Here is a 22,802-nt window from a genome sequence, read left to right on the forward strand (position 1 = left end):
AATGGTCTGCTTGAACTTCCCATGTCTCTGCATCATCACCTGCACGCAGCAATCTCTCGGACAAATGTGAAGCTGCATCGAAAGTGTAAAAGAGCGGCCTCAGCCGGGGCACGAAGGCGAAGTTTGCTACGATTTTTTGCATATGAAATCAGTTTCTTGCTCAGTACATAAATTCGGAATGTATACTGGTGACCTGTCAGGAGTGAGCAGTGAACAGGTAGGTTTCCTGTGCCAAGTTAAACACAGCAGGTACAGATTCATTTCGATGGAAAAACAAAAGGCATTTATTTCAGAAAATATCTCCGTCCTTTCTCAGTTCAATAATTTGTACAATGGTTACTGTGGTATATGAACAGGTATGTATATGTACGTCTGCAATGTCACATTCAGCACATCAGTGTCAGGCAATGTCAAGGGAAGTTCCGAGCATCTTTCACGGGAGTCAGCCGAACCTAATACTCTGGATGATCTGGAATATTGCTGCAACAAATAAGAAAATGTAAGAATAAATTGGCATACACCAAGAAGCATCACTCAACATGCGATTTGAAACGAAATAATGTACACTTAAGATGGGGGTTTTGTCCCCTCTTGCATGTCAATAATAAATAAATAAACAAACAATAATAATAATAAGATATGTTTGAGAGGCATCTCACATGTCACATGCAAGCTGCATACAAGAACTGTTAGTGCCTTGATGAAGCATGGAATGTAAACCCGATATCTTTACGTACCTGAGCCACATACCACAAAAATAAAGAATGCGAGCAACCAGGGACCGACTGGGTACTTCTCGTCCTGAGGTTTCTGTCGGGAAAAGTAAAAGGAAACATCAGGCCCACTTCAAAAACCAGAACACGACTGATTCGCAATAATTTAAGGCTCTGCACTGTACTATTATACGTGGAATTTAGAGTAACAAGAGCGTCATGAATTGAAACGACATTTCACAAAGCCAGTAATTAATGGTGCGGAGGCTTGCAGGTTAGTGGGAGAAGCAAACCGACAAGTAATCAAAATAAACTTCGGGAAGCCTTGCCCATATGTAAGCTGTCAGTGGGAATACAGGTACGTCCGCAGGCAGATTTATAACATACTTCGCAGCAGGCACGGAAATCCTAGTTATATTCCGATAAACTGCGTGATAAAAGAGTGTGCCCCAAGAAATGTCGATCAAAACATGACGACGTGGACACCTGAGATATTGATTTCCAAAGAAGGCAAAACATTGAATTACCGTTGTTTTCGGAACGTTCCCTCTCATCAAGACATTCTTGCTGGCCTTTTCGTTCGCCATTCGCATTCTCTGACTCTGGACCATCGTGTAGAATTTGTGGTAGACGAAAATTCCACTACACAACTTACAACACTTCAACCATGGACGAGTGACGCATGAGGAAAGACTGCTTTTATATCGCGCAAGAAGTGCCGCAATATTCATCCGCCGCCACAAAAAATAGTTCTACGTAGTTCTTTCTCGACTTACCCGAAAACAGTTGTATTTTAAGTATTCATTAAATACATCATCCTTATTTCGCATAAATCGTTCAGTTACAAACGTATTTAGTGATAAGTAACTGTTCAGAATAAGAGGTATTACAGAAGTATTTCGTCAACGTATCCAGCGCATGATCCAACGTGGCAACTGGTGGCAAGACGTGGCGGAACCAGCGGTATCGAGGGAGATCTGCCGCGATTAGGCTGCTCCCTTTTGTTTGATTAGAGCATTGACTTTCGCTCACTGAAGCTCTCTCTCTCACTCAAGCAGGAAGCCCTTTATTTCCAATGTTCGCGGCACGGTGCTTAAAAAGCCAGAATCTAGGCATCTGGGTAAAATAACGAAAAGTCCAGTAGACTCAAAGAAACTCGTTTAATTTACACAACTCAAATATGTATAGAACGATGCAAGGGAAAAAGTGAGAGTAAAGGCACTAAAAGTAAAAGTAATGCAATAAAAAGTAAAAGTAATGTAGTAAAGGGTAAAGGTAAAAATGAAAAATATTTTCGCAAATGACTGGAAAGATTTCTATTTACAATTGGGTAACACAGCCCACACTTGGGCAATACGTACAATGAGAACAAACTTTTCACGGCTCACAACATTTAATGCAAAATGTCGAAAGCTACTTCACAGTTCCATTAACTATTCAGAACATGTTAGTGATATTTCAAAGTCACAAGGCACATTTTAACAATGGGTTTAATTAAACTTTCACAAATAGCACTAATTTTCCTAAATTCTGGTTTTGTACAATTTGCGCCATGTGTGCTGCCGATTTCTATTCACAGGCATGCAGCACTTGAAGAACCTTAATCACCAGCAAAATAAAGTTGTTTGGTGCAACCTCAGGGTGTGTGTCACACACCTTGCTTATGTACATACAAAGAATAATGCTGTCATGTAAGCGATAAACCAAGCGGGTGATATTAACACTGATGGAACACACTCTGCATATACAGGGTGTTTCAGTAACCATGTCAAAATTTGCAAAATATGCAATCAATAACACTTATCTGTAGGCAACTATTGGGAACGAGTAACATTATCAAATTTTAATAGAAAGAAATTTAATTTCTTGAACCGACCTCAGAAATTTACCAAGTGAACGTAATATTCTATGCCAGAAACGGAAACCACATGTTGGACTTATCCCCCTTCATTACAAAATTACATTCCCTGCTGCAATGATAGCTGGAAAAAAAAATTGGTGCGCTATTGGCATTATAGTAGGGAAGTGCCACTGCAGTAAATACCACATGCATTTTCTGTTTCTGGCAAAAAGAACGTTAGATTGACTTGGGAAATTCTGGAGTTCAACTGAAGAAATTGAATTTCTTTCAATCAAAATTTCATAAAACTACTTGCAGTAAGCAGCAAAAGTTGCCCATAGAAAAACGTTGATCAAACGTTTTTGACAGAGCTACTGAAACACCTTTAATGCTATGACACGTGATAAATCAAGCAAGTTAAGTACAATATACAACTTCAAAAATCATTGGAAGAATTAGACTGTCTAAATTTGTAGGTCACATTCTGAGGAGGAGTGTACCACATTCTGGAATGCAGTTCTATGCAATGCTGTAGTAACAAATATGTAGTGTGAAACGGTCCTAACCCTTACCAGGACATACTAACAATTATCATGCTGTTAAAACTGGCAAAACGTACCACTGTTATTTTACTGCTAAAGTTGCTAACATAATAAAACCTAGACTGCTTTAACACACAAGCCACAACTCAAAGGAACAGAGAACCCCTCTGCAATACCAACATGCTGTTCTCTCAACAGCAACATCACACATATCAGCATGTTTTGACATTAAAGTGTTAAATACATACAGTGCTAGGTAAACACAAAGACAACGGCAAACAAAAAGACAATCACATGCACTGAACCACGTTGGTCGTGATGATGGAGTCAGAAAAAACAAAAGACAGATCCGAGGTAGAAATTAGGTGATGTAACGTTGAAATCTGGGCTGGTTGGCAGCATTCCATAAAAGTGTGGTTCAGCGCATGCGTCTGTCCTTTTTGCCCGGCATTGTCTCTGTCTTCCCAGCATTTTTCTTCTGCACAGAATGCTTCCAATAACCCAAACGTCAACATTATAATTGTATCACCAAACTTGTAGGTACTTAGACTTCTCTTGATGTGACTCCATCATAACAAGCAGCGTGGCGTAGTGAATGTGACAATTCAGCATTACGGTGGATGGCTATGGCAGTTGCCCTTTGCTGTACGCAACAGACATTGTTCAGGGTTAATTTTCCACTGTGCAATTCACCGAACTGTTCACCGAATCCAACACTTCATAAGCAAAAAACACACAGAAGCATATAAATATGTGATAAATGGCTATTTTTCAACCGCCTCATCCATGCTTTGATCCTCTGCTGGTGTAGGTAATGGCTGCTTGGGGTCCGGGGTAGCATTAGACGCTGGCACTCCAGCATCCGTGGCATCTCCAGCTGACTGCATGCTGAGGCAGTCTGCCTTGTCCAACGGTTCAGGACTGATCATAACCTTAGGGTTGATGGTGACCGAGTCTGTACAGTTGTAAGTCTTGAAGATGCCAACCAGGCGGTCAGCAAGTTCGAACATGTTATTCCGCAGCGAAATGATTATGAACTGGGCATTCCGTGTCCTCTCCTAAAGAAAGTCAACAGCGCCAGGGTCGTGTTAACTAAGCCATAGCAGTTCTAGCACAAATCTGCTTACCTTGATATAATGTCCGACTATGGAGACATTTTTGAAATCTAATGCTGCATCGATCTCGTCCATGACGTAGAAAGGTGTTGGCTTATAGTAATGCAGTGCAAAGACCAGAGCCAGTGAACTTAGGGTCTTCTCCCCACCGGAGAGGTTGGAGATATTCTTCCAAGACTTTTTGGGAGGTCGCACGCTGTGGAGTACAAAACAGAACGCAATTTTTAATTCATTTGTGGCATTGTTATTAGAGCTGCGCAAATATTCGAAATGTTGATTATGAAACCAATATCTGATGCTATTCGCAACCTATTTTCTGTATTCGAAATTTTCGAATATTTTTCGAATAGTACTGAAGCGGGGTATCGCTACCTACTTTACATTCGGCAGGTCGGCTTCGCCTCATTACATCCAAGAGTTAGGTCAAGCCCACTTCACGTTACCACCATTGTCATTTTGGTGTGTGGCTTCATTCTGCAAGTCGGCTTGACCCCATTACGCTCGAGCGCTGGGTGAAGCCCGCTTTACACTGTTTACAATTTTCTGTCACTATAGTCTGCAAATTTTGAGCTCATGGTCAACACTGTACTCTGGACATTGCAGGTTCCAGTAAATGTACTGATATGTAAGTAAGTAAGTAATGTAAGTATATGTACTGATGTTAATGGGTGAAAAGGCTCACATGTTTGGAGCAGAACATCATTTAATGAGCACAATACCACAAAATATTTTACCATGAGGTAGTATTCAAAATTATTCAATTTGGGCCTTTCCGATTATGTGAATTTGATTCGCCATCTCAAGAAATGACTGATTCAATTCGCAGTGTAAGTGAATTATTCGTAAACTACTCGCAATGAAAATTTTGCTATTCGCCCGGCTCTAACTTGTTATTGCATCTCTTGCACAACAACGAAGTACTATTGTGTGGTTGACAGAGCTGAACGGAAATGGTGAATTCATGTTCTCATGTTCTGTGCTGAGTGATCTGAACATCGCATGTATCGCATGATGAGACTGACCTTTTAGAGCACCCACCCTGTACATCCATTTGCTGACCTTGCATTCTACTATTCACACACACGCTAAACGAACTTATGGTTATGCACACTAAAACAACAGCGATGTAACACACGTTAGTGTGAGAGTTTCACATTAGTGTATGATCTAACGCACAAACCTGAATACGATGCCTTCTGAAAAGGGGTCAAGCGAGTCAACTAATTCCAGTTCGGCATCCCCTCCGAGGGTGATCATTTGATACATTTCCTTCAACTTCGTAGTAATGATGCCAAATCCTGTCATGAATTCGTTGAGTCGTTGCTTGCGGAGATCTTCGTGGTGTTTCCGCTGTTCATCTCTCTTCTGCGTGACGCTCTCGAGCTCTGCTACACGCTCTTTGTATGTGGCTTCCTGAAGAGCAGACATGTGACAAATGAGTAAGGCAAACAATGCATCTTATGTGTAATAATTTGGGGTTGAACTTTCTTGCACATAACACACTCTTTACAAATTACAATTTTCATAGAACAGTACATTTGCACATTATATATAGAAAGGAGTCCCATAACTAGAACTGTGGCGCAGGGACGTGGACAGATGAAGAGATGACAGCAGAAAGGAGTGGGGTTTAGTGTGCGTCCTGGGCCAACTTCAGATGCAACTGTGCCGACACTCAACGTGCGCAACTGTTTATTCAAATGAGATTGCCCGGAAGTGCCCGGCCAGCATGGTGCTGGCATGTCAGCAACATGTTTAATGATTAAGTGTTAAGCTAACTTATTACTAGGGTTCCGGGTTTTCGGATTTATCCGAAAAAATGTACTTCAGTAAAATTTTAAGCAATTCGGATTAATCTGAAAAACTCTGCTTGGCAGATGTTTTCCCTGATAACCGGGTTAATGCTATTGGCCTCCTTTTGTGTCCTGGGTTTCTTCTGACCTCAGATACCGGCCCTATCGCAACATAATAATGGTATGTCTCAGATGAATAATGAATAAACTGGAAGGAACAACAGTTTACACAATTCCTTACCTTTCTGCGGAACTCCGAGATGGCTGCCATATTGGGCTTAATGTTATCCCGCTTTCCCTCTAGGGTAGCCTTCTCAACAGTTAAGTCCTTTTCATTGAATTCTTCGAGTTCCTCAGCAGTGTACTGGGGTAGCTCTACGGGTGCCTCTTCGTCGATCTTGTGACACTTTAGCTTTTCAATCTGCAAACAAGTTCAATATCACAATGAATGAAAAAAAAATAATAATAATAATGGTAGCATCACCAACTCAGTGTACTGTAAGCTGAATCAACACGCATGCAGTCCTTCCGTAACAGAGTAGAATCACGCAAAGTCAGACCCCACGTATATATAGAGCATCGTGTTTTAGGGTGCATTCTGGTAAAACCCAAAAGGAAACTTGACAAAATGCAAATTCAGCCACCAATATGGACACTAAGGACGCTATGCAATAGGGTCCTGTGATGTCGGGTTTTATTTCAGGAGCCGTAAAACAAGGTAAAATTGGGAGATATTGGGCGGAAAAGCATATTTTCAGGTAGAAAAAAAAGAAAAGTGCTTCTCGCATTTTAGGTCAACATGAGATGTGGAACAGCTGTACTGAGTGTCCAATGCTTAGCATTCTCCATTGCCCGTATTGGTGGTGGAGTTGGCACTTTGCAAGTTCATGTTTTGGGTTTTACCCAAAGTGATCATGATGCAAGTCGAGGGTAAAAACAGGTTCTAACGGGTTTAGCCCTATGAGACAGGGCCAATGTATACATGGAGCTTTGTGTTTTAGGGTGTATCCCAGTAATACCAGCTTGTTTAACCCCCTCCCCCAATTTGAATCATAAACATTTTGGGCTTTTTTTTAATTTTCCACTCGAAAGTCTGCTTCTCCACAGAGTACATATATCGCCAAATTTTACAGCTCTCGAAACAAAACTTGTCTTTTACCCCCTCAATATATGTAAAAAAAAAAAAGACTATGAAACCCAAGCATAGAAGTATCTAAGTCTACATTACTTACTTGGTGTTGGCAGCTGTGAACCTTTGCCTGACGCTCCTTCAGGTGGAGTTCTTTTTGTTCCAGGTTGTTTTTCAGCTCAATGTGCCTCGAGTTAAGAGCATTCTCGGCTGTCTTTCCTTTATCCACCTCTGTGTGTACCTGACTTAGCTTCTGCTTTAATGCCTTCAACTCTTGCTGCATAGAAGAAATGACTATGCACTTTGTCTTTCTTTGTCTCATACAATCGCAAAAAGTAACAAAGGCTGCACTCACATTCAGTGCATCTAATTCTGCCTGATAGCCTTTACCGATGTCAGCCATTTGTTCGTATTCTCGTTTTGCTGCCTCCAGTTTTTCCTTCAGTTCAACAGTTTCTGTTTCTAGGGACGTCACCTTCTCTGCACTCTTTTTTAGGTTTCTGGAACACAATGCACATAGAAGCACAGAGTATGTGTAGGGCCTGACTTTTTAGGGTTAAACCCGTATCCGCCCGATATTTACCCCCCGAACGAAATCTGTAAAATTCGGGTTTAACCCAAATCTACCCGAAAACATCCGGGTCGCGTGGCACACTCATAAGCGTGCATTAAAATAAAGTTTGATAACATTGCTAAACATTAGTTCCATGTTAAGACAAATTTTTATTTAAAAAAAAAAATCACCCGAATACACCCGAATTCCTGACAACAGAATATGCCGTAACGGGATTTAACCCGAATACACCCGAATTTTCAAATGAAAAATATCACCCGATATTTACCCCCCGAATTTGGCCAAAAATAAAACCCGAAAAAGTCAGGCCCTAAGTATGTGTTGTTGAAGCTCAAGTTATATTGTTGTTTAGCACATGGTAAGGTAAAGCAGAAGCAGCTCTGCTAAAGTCATGTTGTTGCTGATTTGGCCAACGTCTATGGAATCCGATGATAATAAGATGTATTTTGCATGTTCTCAGGTGCGGCAATTGCTCTGGTGCATTACAGTTTTGTTGATGAGCTTTATGGTTATGAAAATAACTTTCATAACAGTGTGTTTAACGTAATGTGAAAAAAAAAGCACTTGTCTGAACACTATGGGGTCCACGCTATTTAGAGCAAGGGTGCTTTTTGCCATGACCTATGGGCACTTTTATCAAATTTAATTTGCGAGAAATCATATTCTTCCAATTGATCACCAAAATTTGCAAAGTCAACCTCGTGTTTTTTGTATGTTTCTTTTTTCTTTTCAGAAACAGAAAGCGCATGTTGGACTTAGCCCACTGCATCATAAATACATTCCCTAGTGCTTTGGTAACAGCTGAAAAATTAAATTGCAAAAAACGTGGTTTTGAGGCACGTAAATTGTTGGCTGACGTAAAAAAAAAAAAGCAAAAAAGCGGGCCTGCCATTCGGCCGATCTTCTAGCCCCCCCCCCTGTCTGAACAGCTCTGGAATGGGACAGGTCAAAGTGGTGTCTTTCAGTTGCATATGCCTCACTGTTGTCGGTTATTGTCGTGGCTTGAATGGGTTTGCACCGTTATTACCAAAGGTCGATTACTCAAAGGTCAATCAAGTGATCTAATCATCTGTACCCACCTTTCAGCAGTTTTGATACCCGTTGTTGCCCGTGTTATTTGCATGGACGTTGCATCTAGTTGGTTGGTAATACTGTCTAAATTTTGCTGCACGTTTCCCATACGACTTTCAGTAATCTCCATAATTTTGGAATGCAAGCTGCAGAAAGAAACGTCAATCAAGTCCCTTTCAGACAACTCAAGCGCAGGTGCCAGTTAATCTTGAAGAGACACTTACTCTTGCACTTTCTTCTCGACTTTCTTCCATCCAGAAAGTGTTTTGTCATAAACTGCAAAAGGAAGCGTTTACTAGCATGTAGTTAAAGAAAGAGATAGGGTCTGCTCAGAGATTGAAAAAAAAAAGAGAAAGTTCGAAAACTATATGCCGAATGTTATGCTTGAAATTCTGGCATTACCTTTTTTGTATTCAGTGACACTCTCCTTTAAAGTGGTCAGCCGGTTAGAGTCTGGAGCAGCTCGATGCACGCGTTCCTCTTGTTCGGCTAGTTGTTTTGATAAGGAACACTGTTGGCTTTGCAGCCCCTGCGAGCCAAAAATGAATTTTGAGAAGAGACTTCAAACTGAACGGTAAGTTTTTAAAAATGTAATCAAATCAGTGAACAATAAAATTCTACTTTTAAATAGGATTGTGAGTAGAATTGCGAGAACTATGACAGACTAGAGGATAGAGAGGTAGCAAGGAAGCTGGTGGCATAGATCCGTAGCTTAATAGACAAGAGGAGAAACAAAAACACCCTATAACATGTGAAGGCACAATTATCGCCCGATTTCTCCTCAAATTACAAATTTTAAAATAGCGCCCGATTCTTACCACCCGTATCTGAGAAAGGCATTTAACCCGGAAAGGTCACTCCCTGCTCATATCGCATCAAGCCCACATGGCACAAAGCGCGACAGTGCCCCCATTGAAAATTATTTTAAAAATGCAGAAAAACATAGCACCTTGACTTCCAGTTGGAACTTCTGCAGCGAGTGCTTGGAAGCGGTAACTTCCTTCCGTTGGCTGGAAATCTTGCCCTCGAGTACACTCCTGCTGCCACGCAGGTCAGTAATTCGTCCCTCCAGGTTCTTCACGGCTTGAGCGAGGGCTTCAACCTCTTCTGGAGATGCAGTGTCTTCTACAACAGCACGACCCATCCTGCCCTTGGAGACACGCCCACCACCACCACTCATTGTGCCTGTAAGGACAAATATAATAAGCTTTCTTTTACGAGTGATTCAGCTACAAAGTGAAAAGGGTGAATGCCAACAATGTCAGGGGTCGGGAAAGGGATCATTGCAGGCCATTCACTTGTCCATGTTGAAGAAGCAGATGCCATATCGGGGTGTCTACCAAAATGCAGCCTTCAAATATCCTGACTTTTCCAGGTTTTCACTGACAATTTCATGTGAATTCCCTGACCAAAACAAAACAGAACTTGGAGCCTCCTTCTAAGTTTTGATACAGATCACTCATAACATTTATTGAGTAGTACCAGTGAGGCCACCCTACTTTTCTGCCTCTGAGCTGGTCATAATGGCAAACTCACGGCAACAGCTGCTGTGGTGCGGCTGCTCACCCATTGGTCAGCACTTGCGAATTGCTGCACATCGTCACGGAACAATTTTCAATTGAAATTCAATTCTTCAATTTTCCCACCTGACTTCAGCTACATTTTGGCCAAATTCCCTGACATTCCCAATTGCTTCAAAATTCCCCCATCAATTCCTGGTTTTCCATGGTTGGCAGACACCCTGCATATTCGTAACAGCTTCTGGCTTAATTTCATTTATGACAAAACCCAACGACATTTTCCATGATCAATTTTCAGCTAGCAACGACATCCGTATAAGCGTAAATAACAAGTATAGCTCGCGTGCAACTTGGTTATTCTATACGTTAGGAACACGGTTTATTCTTTTCGATGTCAAGTTTGTCAGTACATGAAGGCCCCAAAATACAGCAATCGCGAATTGCGCCCCATATAAGATGCGACCCATATAAGCCTAATTAATGGTGTGCCACGTCACCTGAGACGTCAACGAGCTCTCCGTTGAGTGTTACGACACGGTATCGTGTGCGGCCCTGAAGACCGATCCGAGTTGCCTGGTCCAAGTCATCGGCCACTAGAGTGTCCCGCAGTGCAAAATAGAAAGCAGGCAGGATGCTCTCATCACGGACGGCAACGAGGTCGAAGAGGCGAGGCACATTCTCGGGTCTGCGAGAATTAGATTTATGGTTGACTAAGAGCTGGTGTTTTTCTTTGTTCATGCAAGTAGTACGTGGATGTGCAGTGCTTACGTCTTGATCTTTCTCGTCGTATGTGGAATCCAGCAACTCATCTGTAATACTCAATACAATAAGTTCAAAAGCTCTAGAATATCTCACCTACTGTACCAACCTCAATACAAGTGCTGTAAACGTATCTTTATTCGCGTTGTATATTAATTTTTGCGAATCTCACGCATTCAAGGCATTTGCAAAGTTATTCGCGAGTGTTTAATTTTGTGATTCCAGTGCAGTTTTCTTTCGTGGGATAAACGTCAAGCTGCGTTTGCGAGTACAATTTTTAGAGATTTTAAATTTGTGATATTTATTACATTGAAAATTAAAGTATGTTTACAGTATGTCAAGCTGTAATATAAAATACAAGTCAACGTCCCAACTTACAAATTGGAAAAAAAAAAAGGAAAAAAAAAAGGATTTGCGCACACGGAAACAGGTAACCTTACATCAACAATAAATTTAGGAATGCACCAAAAAGGAAGGTATACGACAGGAGTGACAATTACACGGAACAACTGTGAAAAAAAGAACAAGAAAGAAAGAATGGAAGCATTCACCACCCGCTCTAGCAACACTATTTTTTCCCCCCTGCTATTGGACAGTATATAAGTTGGGGATAAACTTTTCCAGTCCCTGTTTGAAAAGATATTGAGCAATATGCATCTCGTTTTGAACATCTGGGGGTAAGAAGAGCTCAGACACAATACTGAACCAGAAAAAGCAAGAATGGTGCCAAGAAACATCAGAGATGGCACGAGGGAAATTATTTGTCATAATCCTTTGAGGTGCTGGGAGTTCTATGCAACATATAGTGTTTCACCTTTTCAAGGGCTATGAAGTTGGCAGTGCCAATGTCGTGCCTCTTGAGGTGTTCTACACAACGCTGCGCCGTGAGCACCGTGTCAGTCACAATGTAATCCAGCTGGCCACATGCTGTCGAAATTGCCACATCATACTTCTCATCGATTGCACCCAAATCACCCTAGAACAAGAAGAAAGTTGAGCCAAGTCAGACAAGTTGGTGGCACATAGCGCACGTGAACCTGAGCCAACCGTGTGATGATGAAACGTGTTTGCAAGAACCACTTTATCTCTCTGTGCATCAAGCTTAGAGCCTGAAGTTGTAGAGTTTAACCCGATTCTTGAACTCCAACTTGAAGGTTGCCTCTGAGGTGAAACCAGGTTTTTACCTGGCAAATTGCCCTCACTGAGAAGTCTGTAGGAACGCAGACTAACCTGCTTGCCAGCAAATGCAGCTACATCATACATACATTTGAACAAAACCAGTACAGTTAGTTTGAGTAACAGCGCCAAATTTCTCCCCGGATTTAGCATACTGGAAGTCCTTTCACCCGAATTAAGGGCACATTTTAATTTGCCCGATTTTTACTCCCTGAATTTAATAAAAATTTAATAAAATAATAATAAAATAATTTAATAAAAATAAAAATACTTCCCCAAAACTTCATGCTCTAATCAGGTTTCAACATTTTTATGCTCTTACCAAGCGGTTAATGATGCCAGGAATTCGACCGGATTGCTTCTCCTGCAGCAGCGAGTCGAGCACACGGTTACGAGACCTGCTTGCTTGTTGAGCAGAGCGTAAACCTTCGACCTTGAGCCTATCATTTCGCAGCTGTTCTTCCAACTGGTTTTGTTCCCCAATTTTTTGTTCCAGTTCCTGCCCTAGTTGTTTCAACTGCTTCTCTTGCTGAGGGACGAGTTTTTCCAGTCGAGACAGCGCACTTAAGAAAAAAAAAAAAGTAAGTACAATGGTGTACAAACACTGCAGCAGTACAACAGGAGCGTTTACCTTGATTTCTCATTCAAGCTTGATGTTGCTGAATCGAGATTGTCTTTGATTTCCTGCAACCGCGTCGTTTCTCTTCGCTCTGTGCTGACGTACAGGTCTAGTTCCGCTTGAGCAATGTCATACTGTTAAAAAAGTAAATTATCAGATATGTCTAGCAAGAAATTACACAAAGGTACATTGCTGGATGTAAGGGGGTTTAAAGTATGGCTTTTATAAATGATACGTTCTTGAAAGCCTCATAGAAATCACTTATATAGGGCAATAATTGTCATACAGTACAACGTTTGCAACTACTGCAAAATAAAAACGCATAACAAATAGCACGTAACATACGGTTGTCATACCACGATAAGTATCTCAACGTTATGGCAGAAGACAACTGCATGGCAGAAATCGCTGTTTGAAATTGGGGTGGCACTAATGAAGCCGGTAATTTTAAATAAGTAGGGGAGTGCGAATATTCGAGTTCCCAAATTCGAATAAAATATCAATCACTCGGAAGTATTCGACCCACGAATCGAATATTTAATGTTAGGTTTTCAGAATATTCGCCGAATATGATGACAGCTCCCGAAGGTGGGCTTCCCTGCATGAGATGAAGCCTGCTTTACAAAATTAAAGCCTGCTTTACAAAATTGCCAAAGTTGCAAGACCAACACAGATGGATTGCAGTTTAGCTTAAGCTAACGTTAGCCCAAGTTTATTGTGCATACTTCGCCTGAGAAAGGGGCTTTGTGTAAGCCTCATCTGTGTAACACGCCACTGCATGACATCAAATTTTGAAATCAAGATAATTACCGCAGTATATTCTCACCTGAGAGCAGGAAATACTATGATGTGGCATTAAAGAGTAGGGGCTTCCCACAGAAGGATTACATGTCTTGTGTGACAGTGAATGCCAGAAAAGTTACACTAAAATCATGGGCTAGAAATTGCAAACTTTTAGTGAAAAAAGCGTGTATTGTAAGCTTTGCACGACTATTCAATATTCACTTCAGTAGTCGACATTTTTTCCTCCATTAGATTCAATATTCGATTAGACTTCAAATAGTATTCGGATTTGTACACCCCTATAAACAACTGAATCAGTGTTTTGACAACAGCTAGTTAATAAATCAGCCAAGTACTGTATATACTGCAAAGTAATGTGAACATCAGCATACAACATACAGGGTGTTTGCTCTAATGTGTCCAGAAATTTTATTTAAAGCGAGCGATAAAAGAGAAACGAGCGCTACTTTTCAGCTACTTGACTAAGAAACAGGTGCTACTAGTGGAGCAGTACATGTTTCCAACTCAAGTAGCAAAAAAGTACCACTTGCTTTTCTTTTATCGCTCGTTTTAAATATAATTTCTGGACACGTTAGAGCAAACATCCTGCATATTATACAGTAACACGGCTAGGTCAGACAAGTTAAAATTCCATAAGAACCTGACCTTCCGCTATCCATATCAACCATCGTACACAATACTGGCCACAAGAGGTGGGCTTCCAACACGTTTAAATCAGACACTGCAAAGTTACGAAGGCAGGCGTACCTTTGACTTGTGTTCATCAACCCCCTTCTGCATTTTTAATAGCTCTTCTTCATGAACAGCCTTTTCTTCTTGAAGGCCCACGGTTTCAGTTTTCAGGGACTCCATCACCTGCAAAACGTTCCGCAAAGTAGTGACGCATTGAGATCACGTGGATCCAGCTTTTGTAACTCTTAAGGTTGTCACATGCCTCTGCAAGCCGTTTTTCTCCTTCTGCCTTATCAGCGTTTAATTTCTCCCGCTTGGCAGAAAAGTTTTCTATGTCCTTCTCAAGCTTTGTGCATTGCTTTTTCAGTTCCTCCATCTGAAAAAATAAAATAAAAATATGAGAACTAGTGTGAAATACCTTTGAATGCTTAAAAAAATAAGGGTTGAAATAGCTACGAACATGAAAATATTCAAAAGACAGAAGTGCATAAATAACTATTTGAACCAAATTGCGAACTGCATATGAAATTCTGTACTTGGGTCGAAGCACGATCTTTTCCAGACAGACTATATGTCAATAGCTTCGAGCCTACACTGCTAAGCCAAAGAACGCCATAAGTGATACAAAGTGAGTGCTGCTTCATACGAAGATCCATATGCACTCCATGGCACCTCAAGGTCATACGCATGCATATAGAGGCCATTGTGAAAAAGGTCCATTGGTTTTACCAAGTTTAACACTAAAACACAAGGCTCTAATTATGCTCAGTGGGCAAGTTATCCTCATTCGTTGACAATTAAAATTTTTGTATACCTTCCCACCATTGTCAACAATATTTCACGGGACCTTTCAAAGTCCACAAAAAATAACGGTCGCAAAGTTTACTTTGACAGCATCTCTGATGAAGATAGTACCTTGGTTTTTTCTGCCTGGAGTGAGGCTTCCAGCTGTTTGCCCCTGGACTTTGAATGTTTTATTGTCTCCCTGCACTGCAGGTCTTTGCGTTCAAGTTCAGCATACTGCTCTTTCTTCTCCTCTACTTGCTTCTCTTTATTCTCACACTCCCTAAGAGCACAAAACATGAAGGTAAGTCATACAGGACTGAAACATGACACATTCTAATCAACACCAAGTGAAGCGGAATGTCTCGCGATGTCATGAAAGATGTTAGATTTCCCAAGTGTTGAGACTGCATGGAACTAAAATTATGAATAGAACCTGAAGTTACAGGGTTATGCCCAATTCTTCTCTGAATTTTCCCACCAAATTGAAGGTTGACTCTATAGGCTGAAACCAGATTTTTACACATCAAATTCCCCTCACTGAGATGTCTGCAGGAATACACTAACTTATTTGTTTGGCAGCAAATGCAGTTACATCACCGTTTGTACCAAACCACTACAGTTAGTTTGAGTAACTGAGCACGATTTTCCCCCAAATTTAGCATACTGGAACTTGTACCACCCAAATTCACATAAATTTAGAGCCTATGTTTATTTACCAGATTTTTTACCTCCGAATTTCAAAAAATATTTCCCCAAAACTCCAGAATCGAATTACGAACACTATTTTATTTTCACTGTCACCCATGGAACTTGTTCAGGATTCCCCAATGTGCTTACTTGCAGACTTTGTTGAACTCAGCTTCTTGTTCTTTCTTCGAGCTCTTCTGAGCTTCCAGTTCTTCTTGTATGCCCTGAACAGCTTGACGAGCTGCTTCAACGTCCTCTGCAGCCTTAGCCTCAGCTTTTCTTTCCTTCTCTCTGCGCAAATATGAGACCTCATGGTGGTGAACCCGCCTTAGCATTGTGAACAGAGTTTTCACAAGGATTACCTGTACAACTGATAGTGCTTATTATCAATGACTGTAATAGCGTTCTCCAACTTCAGGAACTCCACAGCCTCATCCCTGGCCCCTTTGAGTTCTTCCATGTCCTTTTCTACCAGCTTGACTCGGTTCAGCTTGAAGAGAAAACCATTTAATGGAAGCCCAGTGCAGGAAGTCTAGGTAAAAAAGCATCAAGGTACCTTATCAGTTCTTTCTTCCGTAAGCTCTTCCACACGCTTGTTCAGCAAATCGATGGGCTCCTTGTAACGGGAACTCCCAATTATGTCCTCCAGGAACTCCAACATGCCCTGATCGTGCTCAGTCTGCCCTTTGGGCTTCATGAGGGCAATCTGCTCCACTTCACCCTGAATGAGATTAGATGGTTATTGCAGCTCTCTGGTGAATAACACGAAATTAATGTAGGAAAGCTTTGCAAGCAATGTATGTTTGGGAAATTGGAAAAACAACACTTTAAAACGGCCCAAAAGGCCATCCAAAAGATTTAGTTTCTGGAGGACTTGACTTGGGAACCAAGCTGTGGTGTTGTTCGTTAAATGACAGCCTGAAGAAATACTAGTCCCAAAACTCAATGGCTTACAAGGCATTGAAATACGGACTTTTAGGTTCAATGGTTTTCAAGGCTCTGTACAAACCCTGGGTACAGACACAGGCAGAGAGGCAAATTAGCTTCTGTTAACTACAGCTCACAAACACTTCAATGTACAACGTACAAGAGATTGGCATCTGTATCCGCTTATGTCACCACACGGTAAATTAGTTGTTGTCCTTATGTTTCTGTGACCTAGGAATGTGCGCAGCCACACAAGGAAGATTGAATATGGCAATTTTGTACCTGGAGGATGAGAAAACGATTATGGTCCAGGTCAATGCCAAATGACCGCAGCAGCCTTGCAGCCTCCTTGTATGTACATCTTTTCCCGTTGACAGTGTAGTAGGAAGTGTTGTCTTTATGTGCTGTACGTCCAACCACAAACTCTGATCCTGGGACAACTTCATAGCGGTCTCCATCCTGCGGTTTCACAGAACGCACTTTGCAACACTATGTACCAGGGTTGCGGAATGGGATCACCCATTCCATTCCGAGGAATAGAGATTTGTCATAATTCCACTCCTTTCAATTCCTCGGAATGGAAAGGTATGGCCAATTCCCACTCCTGGAATGGCTTGGCAACCCTATTCCATTCCTTTAATTCCACCAATAAAAGAAATGGGACCGGTAACCGTACTAGCTAGCCCAGCAGTGCTATACAGGAGATTCACATTGCCCAGCACGGAAAAAGAACAAAGACAAGGTTATTTCGCCCTTGACCGTGTGGCACCCAGATCATTCCATTCCCATTCCATTCCTAGGACAGTTTCCGCCATTCCATTTCAATTCCATTTCGGGCTCTGACAAATCTGGAATAATTCCAGAATCAATCCAACCCCGGAGTGGCAACTCCGCAACCCTGCTATGTAGATTATAACATCACAAAAATGCAAAAACAAGTTCACTTTAAATGAAAATGTTAAATTAAAAATGTAAATTTCGACCTTGTTACCGTAATTCAAAACTTTGATTCCGTTGAGGAGTTACAATCGAAATTATACAGACTCTTTCCTGCTTCGGCACTAAGCAGTGACAGTAATTTCAGCTTGTGCATCGGTGTGTTTAAGTTGATTGATTTGAGTAGCGCCACCGCTAGCCTCCAAATGCGGCACTGGGAAGGGGTCTGTATGACATGGTCGTTATAATGTAGTAGATCGTGGTCACAACAAGCAGCATGCAGACACTAGGGTTGATTCATTACATTTTGTTGCTCTTAGGTTAACACGTGTATAGCTGCCAACAAGATTATGTCAGGGAACGATTTCTTATAAATTCGTTAAATTAAAATTCAACAAACCTGATCAATTATCTTCTGGAAGTATACACGAACGGTGCAGCTATCGATGTTTGTGTGGTTGGTACTGTTATGAATGAGCACCCCAACTTTCTTTGAACGGATCTTTTGAGCTCTGTACCCAAACACAAACAGCATTGAGTCAATCACGTTGGACTTCCCACTGCCATTTGGTCCCACGATGGCTGTGAAATTCTGTTCAAGGAACGAACCTTTGTTAGTGTGCCATCCACCTTCAGGTATTACTGCGCAGGAAATTAGATAGCTTTACGATTACCTTGTGGAAGGGACCCAAGACCCTCTTTCCCGCATAGGACTTGAAGTTGTAATTCTCGATACTTTTGATCATCAACCTGGGTCCGGTGGGGTCGAATGTACAGGATGCTGGCGGTGGTGGGGGAACATAAATGTCGCCGATACCTTCATGACAGGATGAGCAAAAAGAGAAAAAACAATTAGTTTGTGAAAAATAACTTACGTTCATAACCACATGCGCCAGTTACAAGGCAGCACCTAACAACACAGCCAACTCAAAGAGCTGGCCCCCTGCTACATCACACATCTTCTTCCTCACAGAATGGGTGGGTACTCACGAGTTCCTCCTTCCTCTTCATCCATTTCTTCATCAGAAACGGCCTCCGTCGTCTTATGTGCCATTTTCTCCTCTGCTGCGTACTATATGTGCATACTCAATTACAGCGACCGTGAGTAAATGACCAGAACCTCATTTGTGAGAGCCACTTTTTTTCTGTTCTGAGTTAACAACATGTGCAATCCCAACTATTAACTATGTTTAATTTAGTTTCATTTGAAATGAGGCGGCACTTGGATAACCTCGGCATGATATGCATAACCAAATTAAGTTAGCAATAGCACAGAACAAGTAGTTATTACTGATGTGTACAAATGCAATGATACAAACACTAAATGTTTCGGTATGCATATTGCTACACAATAACAAGAGTCGCAAGCCGCAATATGTAGAGAGCAACGGTTGTTTCTTTCAAAAATATATCCATTCATTACATTTAAAAAACTTCTAATACAAATGATATGATTTTTTTACGTACCTACTTTCACAAAACACAACTTCCCGCCAGGAAGATGACGAACAGTGTTGCCTGTTACAGCAGTCGGTTCCCCGTCGTTGCAGCCGACAAAGAGACAAGGGCAAGGGTGTTGTGCCTGCCTATCCCTATCAGAGGAATGGTGAAATATAAAAAATGGCAAATTATATGCATCATGTGAATGTGTAATCATTTAAATTTTTTTTAATTCATTACCAATACGTCACCAGTGCCCGTTTCAAAGGGAAAGCCGGGAAAGCCAATATGCAGTTGCAGGTGTGCACAACAATGGACTCACGAAATTTCCCGCTCAATTTGTGACTGTAGTAGGAATGGAAGTAGGATTGCAAATGTTGTAGTATACGTCCTCGACTACTTCTAGCATGATGCGGTTAGTAGCTCCATTCGTTCATTAATCTACCTGCAGGAATTCAGATAACGCTCATTAAGTTACGTACTATTTCTCCTTCAGCTCTGCCATTGCTACAGTTTCTACGAGCAAGCTTGTCGTCTGCTACAGGAGGTCACTCATAGATTCTCGTTTCCACTTGTCATTTGCAGGTCGCAAGACGTGGAAACATTTCTGACGCAAGCGAAACTCGATCGTAAAGACCTTAAACACATAGTACAGCCGCTCTCGTTTTCAAACGCGCAAGATTCTGAACTGCTATTAATGGAAGTAGATGAAGACATACTCAAAGATCTGAAAAACGGCGATGTGTAAGTACGACATTGTGCTTTGTATATACACGCGTGCGCATACTGTGTATGTATATAACGCCTTCATTCTCCCAGACTAACATTCAGAGGACGAGATGATGATACTGCTGTCTTGTGCACCAACAAATGCACTTTTGAAGTGCGGGAAGCCGAAACTTCGAATTCCCTCTTGCTTGTACCAGACTTGATACTTCCTGCCGAAATGGGAAGTGTTGATGATAACAGTCTGACAGAGTCTCCAAAACAGGTAAAGCTGATTAGGAACAATGATCACACAGAAACTTCGTCCACACACACAAAAAAAAGCTAGTCAGCTATAGATCGCATAGTAGCCTGTGTCGATCACACCCAAGGCACTAACAATGCTGTTCATCAACGTGTAGGTTCCAAATATCTTCCACACCTACCTTGAGCTCCGGCAATGCAGTTCACGTTTAAGGCTACTGCGGGACCTCTTGCAACGCAAGCCTTTCAAAGGTACCGAGCTTGAGGATGACGACACGACCGACCAGGTTTGGAACGTTAGCATTTGTGGTATTATTTTCCATTAATTCTACCTATCTCCCGTCTTAGCTAATACGCGTTTTCTTTCAACTTTGCAGTACACATTAAATGACCTCTTCAATGTTGTGCAGGCCAGAGAGTCCGAGATACTATCTACATTGGATGAACTACCTGTTGTTCAGCTCAATGGTAACAAAATAGTACATTTGATTACGAAAAACTGCCGCATTGTTCTTAATTGGAGAAAGGATGTTCTGCTACTTGTCTCTCTGTTTGAAGGATTTTGCAGGCTCCTGGATGTAGACTATCACTTCAGAGTTATCAACTTCATAACTAATTACATAGAGGCAGAATCAATACCAATGGACAAGGTTCCCATGGGGGAAGCTGTCACAAATGTAGCCGAACTAGAGCCCAGGTTCGTTCCTATCTCAATTAGTCAAATTCTGTAGCGAGAGATGAAGCCTAAAAAGTGGATAGCAATGTTTCAGTGAAATCGTCCGAGAGGTGTTCAAGCACTGCACAACACCCTGTCCAGGTAAATGTTTGTTTATTTTTTTATTATTATTACTTTGTACGAAAAGCTATAGACAGCGGTAACTCGGTTCAATCAGCAGATGAAGGTTTCTACTCGTTGAATCGCGACTACATCTGTCGACTCACTGCCCAGGCCATTTTGAAGAATGTTGATAGGGTGAGTCGTTGAATCTTTCTGTTGTACTGCAAGGTGGTCTACGCGTCTTTCCAACGGACTTCTATTAAAATTGTGATTTTGAAATATTCCAGTTCAATTTAAGTGAATTTGTGGAGCTGTGGCAAAAAAGCGTTCCAGAAGGGATCCACGTAAATGTGGAACAGCTTGAGGTAAGACTGTGTATATACAGTGCGGACCTCTCACAACGTATGTAATAATCTTCTTCATCTTCTCTCACATTAGGGCCTGGCCATTGTGGACCATATGAGCATACCAGAATCAATTTATCTGCTTGACAAGTGGGATCTACCACAGGAGGCATCTGAAAGGTATTTCGTTTCATCCTGCACTGTGGTTGCATTCCTAAATCAGATTATTTTCTTCACAGGTTTGCTGCACTGTTTCGACAGAAAGAAAAGTGGACCATGAGCGAGATACGTCCGTACATTGAGTAAGGCTGCAGTTTTTCTGTGTGTGTGAGCATGTGTAGAATGGAGGTGTAGATGTTGCTGAATTTAAACCCTTCCAGAGACCTTTGCACGGGGGTCAAAGGCGATGTCAACACGCTGCTGATGAAACACGCTCGTGCATTCATGGAAAATGGCGTCAGGAAGTACGCTGCCAAACACTCTGCAAAATAAAAGCTTGTTTGTTTTTTTTTCTGTCATGCTCTGTTACACATACTCGTTTCGCACTAATAAATTATTCTTGTGGAGACATTTCTGTACGAAGGAAGAAAACTTGGCAATTTTATTTGAAGATGACAGAAGGTCCAACTTAAATAAATCTAGCAGAATGTATATATATACACAATATATGCAGATGAGTGAATATCTTCACTTCCCTATGCGCTGGACCAGCCAGTCCTGCTGGCACAGGGGGCATCTGTTGTTCTGCTTCACCCACAGCGACATGCAGCAGTTGTGAAAGGAATGGTTGCATTCACCCCAAACCACTGCAAAACAAATGCCCAACAATAAAAGATCGAGGCTCACAATCTATAAATAGATGCAAACTCAAGGAGATAGCATTTCAGGGTGGTGTATAGAGATCAGTTTGCAGGGTATACGTACCTACGCAGTCATCCTGTTTGTTTTCTGCTTGACACCTTAAGCATGCGTCTGCAAGACGAAATAATATGTAATGCACACTTGTATAGAAACCACCGCGGCTTGTTGCAAGTATACACGCGTAATTACTGTTTACTGGTATGAACGAAAGATGACAGTCACGCTTGGCAATGTTTCTCAACCGTACTTACCCATCACCTGAACGCGGCAGATCGCGCAGGTGTCGCACTCAACATCCCAACTCCACATCGCGACGGCGTTCCATTTTTTGAGAACAAACATTTTGTCGGGCTTTTGTCCGTTGATATCTCCATCTTTCTCAAAATCATCCTCATCTGCCATAGCTGCTGATACAGCTGACATCTTGAAATGGACGAATAGAAAAATGAATGAAAATGAATGACCGTATGACTCGCTCACTTTCGTACATCAATTAATTTTGTCCTCCAAAACGCACGAAATGCATCATACAAAGCAGAAATGTGGCGCACGGCATAGAAAATGTGATCATTTCAAAGTGTAACCAACTTGACAAAGAAGAATACTCAAGAAAGAGGAAGGAGTTCCTCCTTTTTTTACTTATGTCAGTTTGTGGGAAGCAACTGTTGCCAGTAAAGGCATTTTTCATTTTGTACTTTTCACAATGCATCCAATAAAATGGGCCACAGGGAAGAAATTCGGCAGCCT

General features: G+C 41.5%; 3 protein-coding genes and 1 long non-coding RNA gene across 11 annotated transcripts; 2 read left to right on the forward strand and 2 right to left on the reverse strand.

The window, feature by feature from the left end:
- Nucleotides 1–1,645: 1,645 nt before the first annotated feature.
- On the forward strand, nucleotides 1,646–14,088 carry LOC135366984 (uncharacterized). Its single transcript, XR_010414330.1, has 3 exons — nucleotides 1,646–9,351; nucleotides 9,714–9,964; nucleotides 12,729–14,088. It is a non-coding gene; the product is annotated as an uncharacterized LOC135366984 (long non-coding RNA).
- On the reverse strand, nucleotides 1,764–19,248 carry LOC135366976 (structural maintenance of chromosomes protein 4-like). Of its 3 annotated transcripts, none has more exons than XM_064600008.1 (26): nucleotides 19,135–19,248; nucleotides 18,654–18,735; nucleotides 18,338–18,480; nucleotides 18,064–18,255; nucleotides 17,010–17,186; nucleotides 16,357–16,521; nucleotides 16,163–16,290; nucleotides 15,951–16,091; nucleotides 15,243–15,393; nucleotides 14,590–14,703; nucleotides 14,403–14,510; nucleotides 12,864–12,985; nucleotides 12,555–12,795; nucleotides 11,871–12,032; nucleotides 11,066–11,106; nucleotides 10,795–10,982; nucleotides 9,727–9,962; nucleotides 9,180–9,306; nucleotides 9,002–9,053; nucleotides 8,786–8,923; nucleotides 7,488–7,632; nucleotides 7,236–7,409; nucleotides 6,245–6,424; nucleotides 5,391–5,623; nucleotides 4,223–4,406; nucleotides 1,764–4,153 (listed from the first exon to the last, which is right to left on the reverse strand). In XM_064600008.1, the coding sequence occupies exons 2-26, from the start codon at nucleotides 18,715–18,717 to the stop codon at nucleotides 3,860–3,862; spliced, it is 3,900 nt and encodes a 1,299-aa protein (XP_064456078.1). In that variant the 5' UTR covers nucleotides 18,718–18,735; nucleotides 19,135–19,248; the 3' UTR covers nucleotides 1,764–3,859. The 3 variants fall into 3 exon arrangements, with proteins under 3 accessions (XP_064456078.1, XP_064456077.1, XP_064456079.1); XM_064600007.1 differs by having other exon boundaries at nucleotides 19,131–19,218; XM_064600009.1 differs by lacking the exons at nucleotides 18,654–18,735; nucleotides 19,135–19,248 and adding an exon at nucleotides 18,539–18,621 and having other exon boundaries at nucleotides 18,338–18,444.
- On the forward strand, nucleotides 15,767–21,764 carry LOC135366978 (sister chromatid cohesion protein DCC1-like). Of its 5 annotated transcripts, none has more exons than XM_064600013.1 (14): nucleotides 15,767–16,352; nucleotides 16,963–17,078; nucleotides 18,637–18,764; nucleotides 19,689–19,847; nucleotides 19,923–20,094; nucleotides 20,231–20,359; nucleotides 20,450–20,540; nucleotides 20,631–20,769; nucleotides 20,843–20,889; nucleotides 20,966–21,045; nucleotides 21,138–21,215; nucleotides 21,289–21,374; nucleotides 21,434–21,496; nucleotides 21,575–21,764. In XM_064600013.1, the coding sequence occupies exons 3-14, from the start codon at nucleotides 18,709–18,711 to the stop codon at nucleotides 21,684–21,686; spliced, it is 1,212 nt and encodes a 403-aa protein (XP_064456083.1). In that variant the 5' UTR covers nucleotides 15,767–16,352; nucleotides 16,963–17,078; nucleotides 18,637–18,708; the 3' UTR covers nucleotides 21,687–21,764. The 5 variants fall into 5 exon arrangements, with proteins under 5 accessions (XP_064456083.1, XP_064456086.1, XP_064456085.1 ...); XM_064600016.1 differs by having other exon boundaries at nucleotides 20,969–21,045; XM_064600015.1 differs by lacking the exon at nucleotides 16,963–17,078.
- Nucleotides 21,765–22,663, reverse strand: LOC135366982 (RING-box protein 2-like). 2 transcript variants are annotated; one of them, XM_064600023.1, is made up of 4 exons: nucleotides 22,544–22,663; nucleotides 22,307–22,478; nucleotides 22,119–22,166; nucleotides 21,765–22,000 (listed from the first exon to the last, which is right to left on the reverse strand). In XM_064600023.1, exons 2-4 carry the CDS (start codon nucleotides 22,476–22,478, stop codon nucleotides 21,882–21,884), a joined length of 339 nt encoding a protein of 112 aa, XP_064456093.1. In that variant the 5' UTR covers nucleotides 22,544–22,663; the 3' UTR covers nucleotides 21,765–21,881. The 2 variants fall into 2 exon arrangements, with proteins under 2 accessions (XP_064456093.1, XP_064456092.1); XM_064600022.1 differs by lacking the exon at nucleotides 22,544–22,663 and having other exon boundaries at nucleotides 22,307–22,535.
- Between the last annotated feature and the right edge of the window lie 139 nt (nucleotides 22,664–22,802).

Source organism: Ornithodoros turicata, chromosome 8 (assembly GCF_037126465.1).
Source record: "Ornithodoros turicata isolate Travis chromosome 8, ASM3712646v1, whole genome shotgun sequence".
NCBI classification, from domain to species: domain Eukaryota; kingdom Metazoa; phylum Arthropoda; class Arachnida; order Ixodida; family Argasidae; genus Ornithodoros; species Ornithodoros turicata.

What these genes read in the sequence shown, in the direction of transcription:
- LOC135366976 (XM_064600008.1), bottom strand. Translation starts at nt 18,717, where the DNA reads ATGGCACATAAGACGACGGAGGCCGTTTCTGATGAAGAAATGGATGAA. An exon ending in GAGTTCAACAAAGTCTGCAA is followed by an intron (nt 15,394 to 15,950) that starts GTAAGCACATTG and finishes TTGTGCTCTTAG; the next exon opens with GGAGTGTGAGAATAAAGAGA. An exon ending in ACGACGAGAAAGATCAAGAC is followed by an intron (nt 10,983 to 11,065) that starts GTAAGCACTGCA and finishes TAATTCTCGCAG; the next exon opens with ACCCGAGAATGTGCCTCGCC.
- LOC135366982 (XM_064600023.1), bottom strand. Translation starts at nt 22,478, where the DNA reads ATGTCAGCTGTATCAGCAGCTATGGCAGATGAGGATGATTTTGAGAAA. An exon ending in CTGCCGCGTTCAGGTGATGG is followed by an intron (nt 22,167 to 22,306) that starts GTAAGTACGGTT and finishes TTCGTCTTGCAG; the next exon opens with ACGCATGCTTAAGGTGTCAA. An exon ending in CAAACAGGATGACTGCGTAG is followed by an intron (nt 22,001 to 22,118) that starts GTACGTATACCC and finishes TTTGTTTTGCAG; the next exon opens with TGGTTTGGGGTGAATGCAAC.
- LOC135366978 (XM_064600013.1), top strand. Translation starts at nt 18,709, where the DNA reads ATGTGCCATTTTCTCCTCTGCTGCGTACTATATGTGCATACTCAATTA. An exon ending in CATACTCAATTACAGCGACC is followed by an intron (nt 18,765 to 19,688) that starts GTGAGTAAATGA and finishes TGTCATTTGCAG; the next exon opens with GTCGCAAGACGTGGAAACAT. An exon ending in ACCTGTTGTTCAGCTCAATG is followed by an intron (nt 20,541 to 20,630) that starts GTAACAAAATAG and finishes CTCTGTTTGAAG; the next exon opens with GATTTTGCAGGCTCCTGGAT.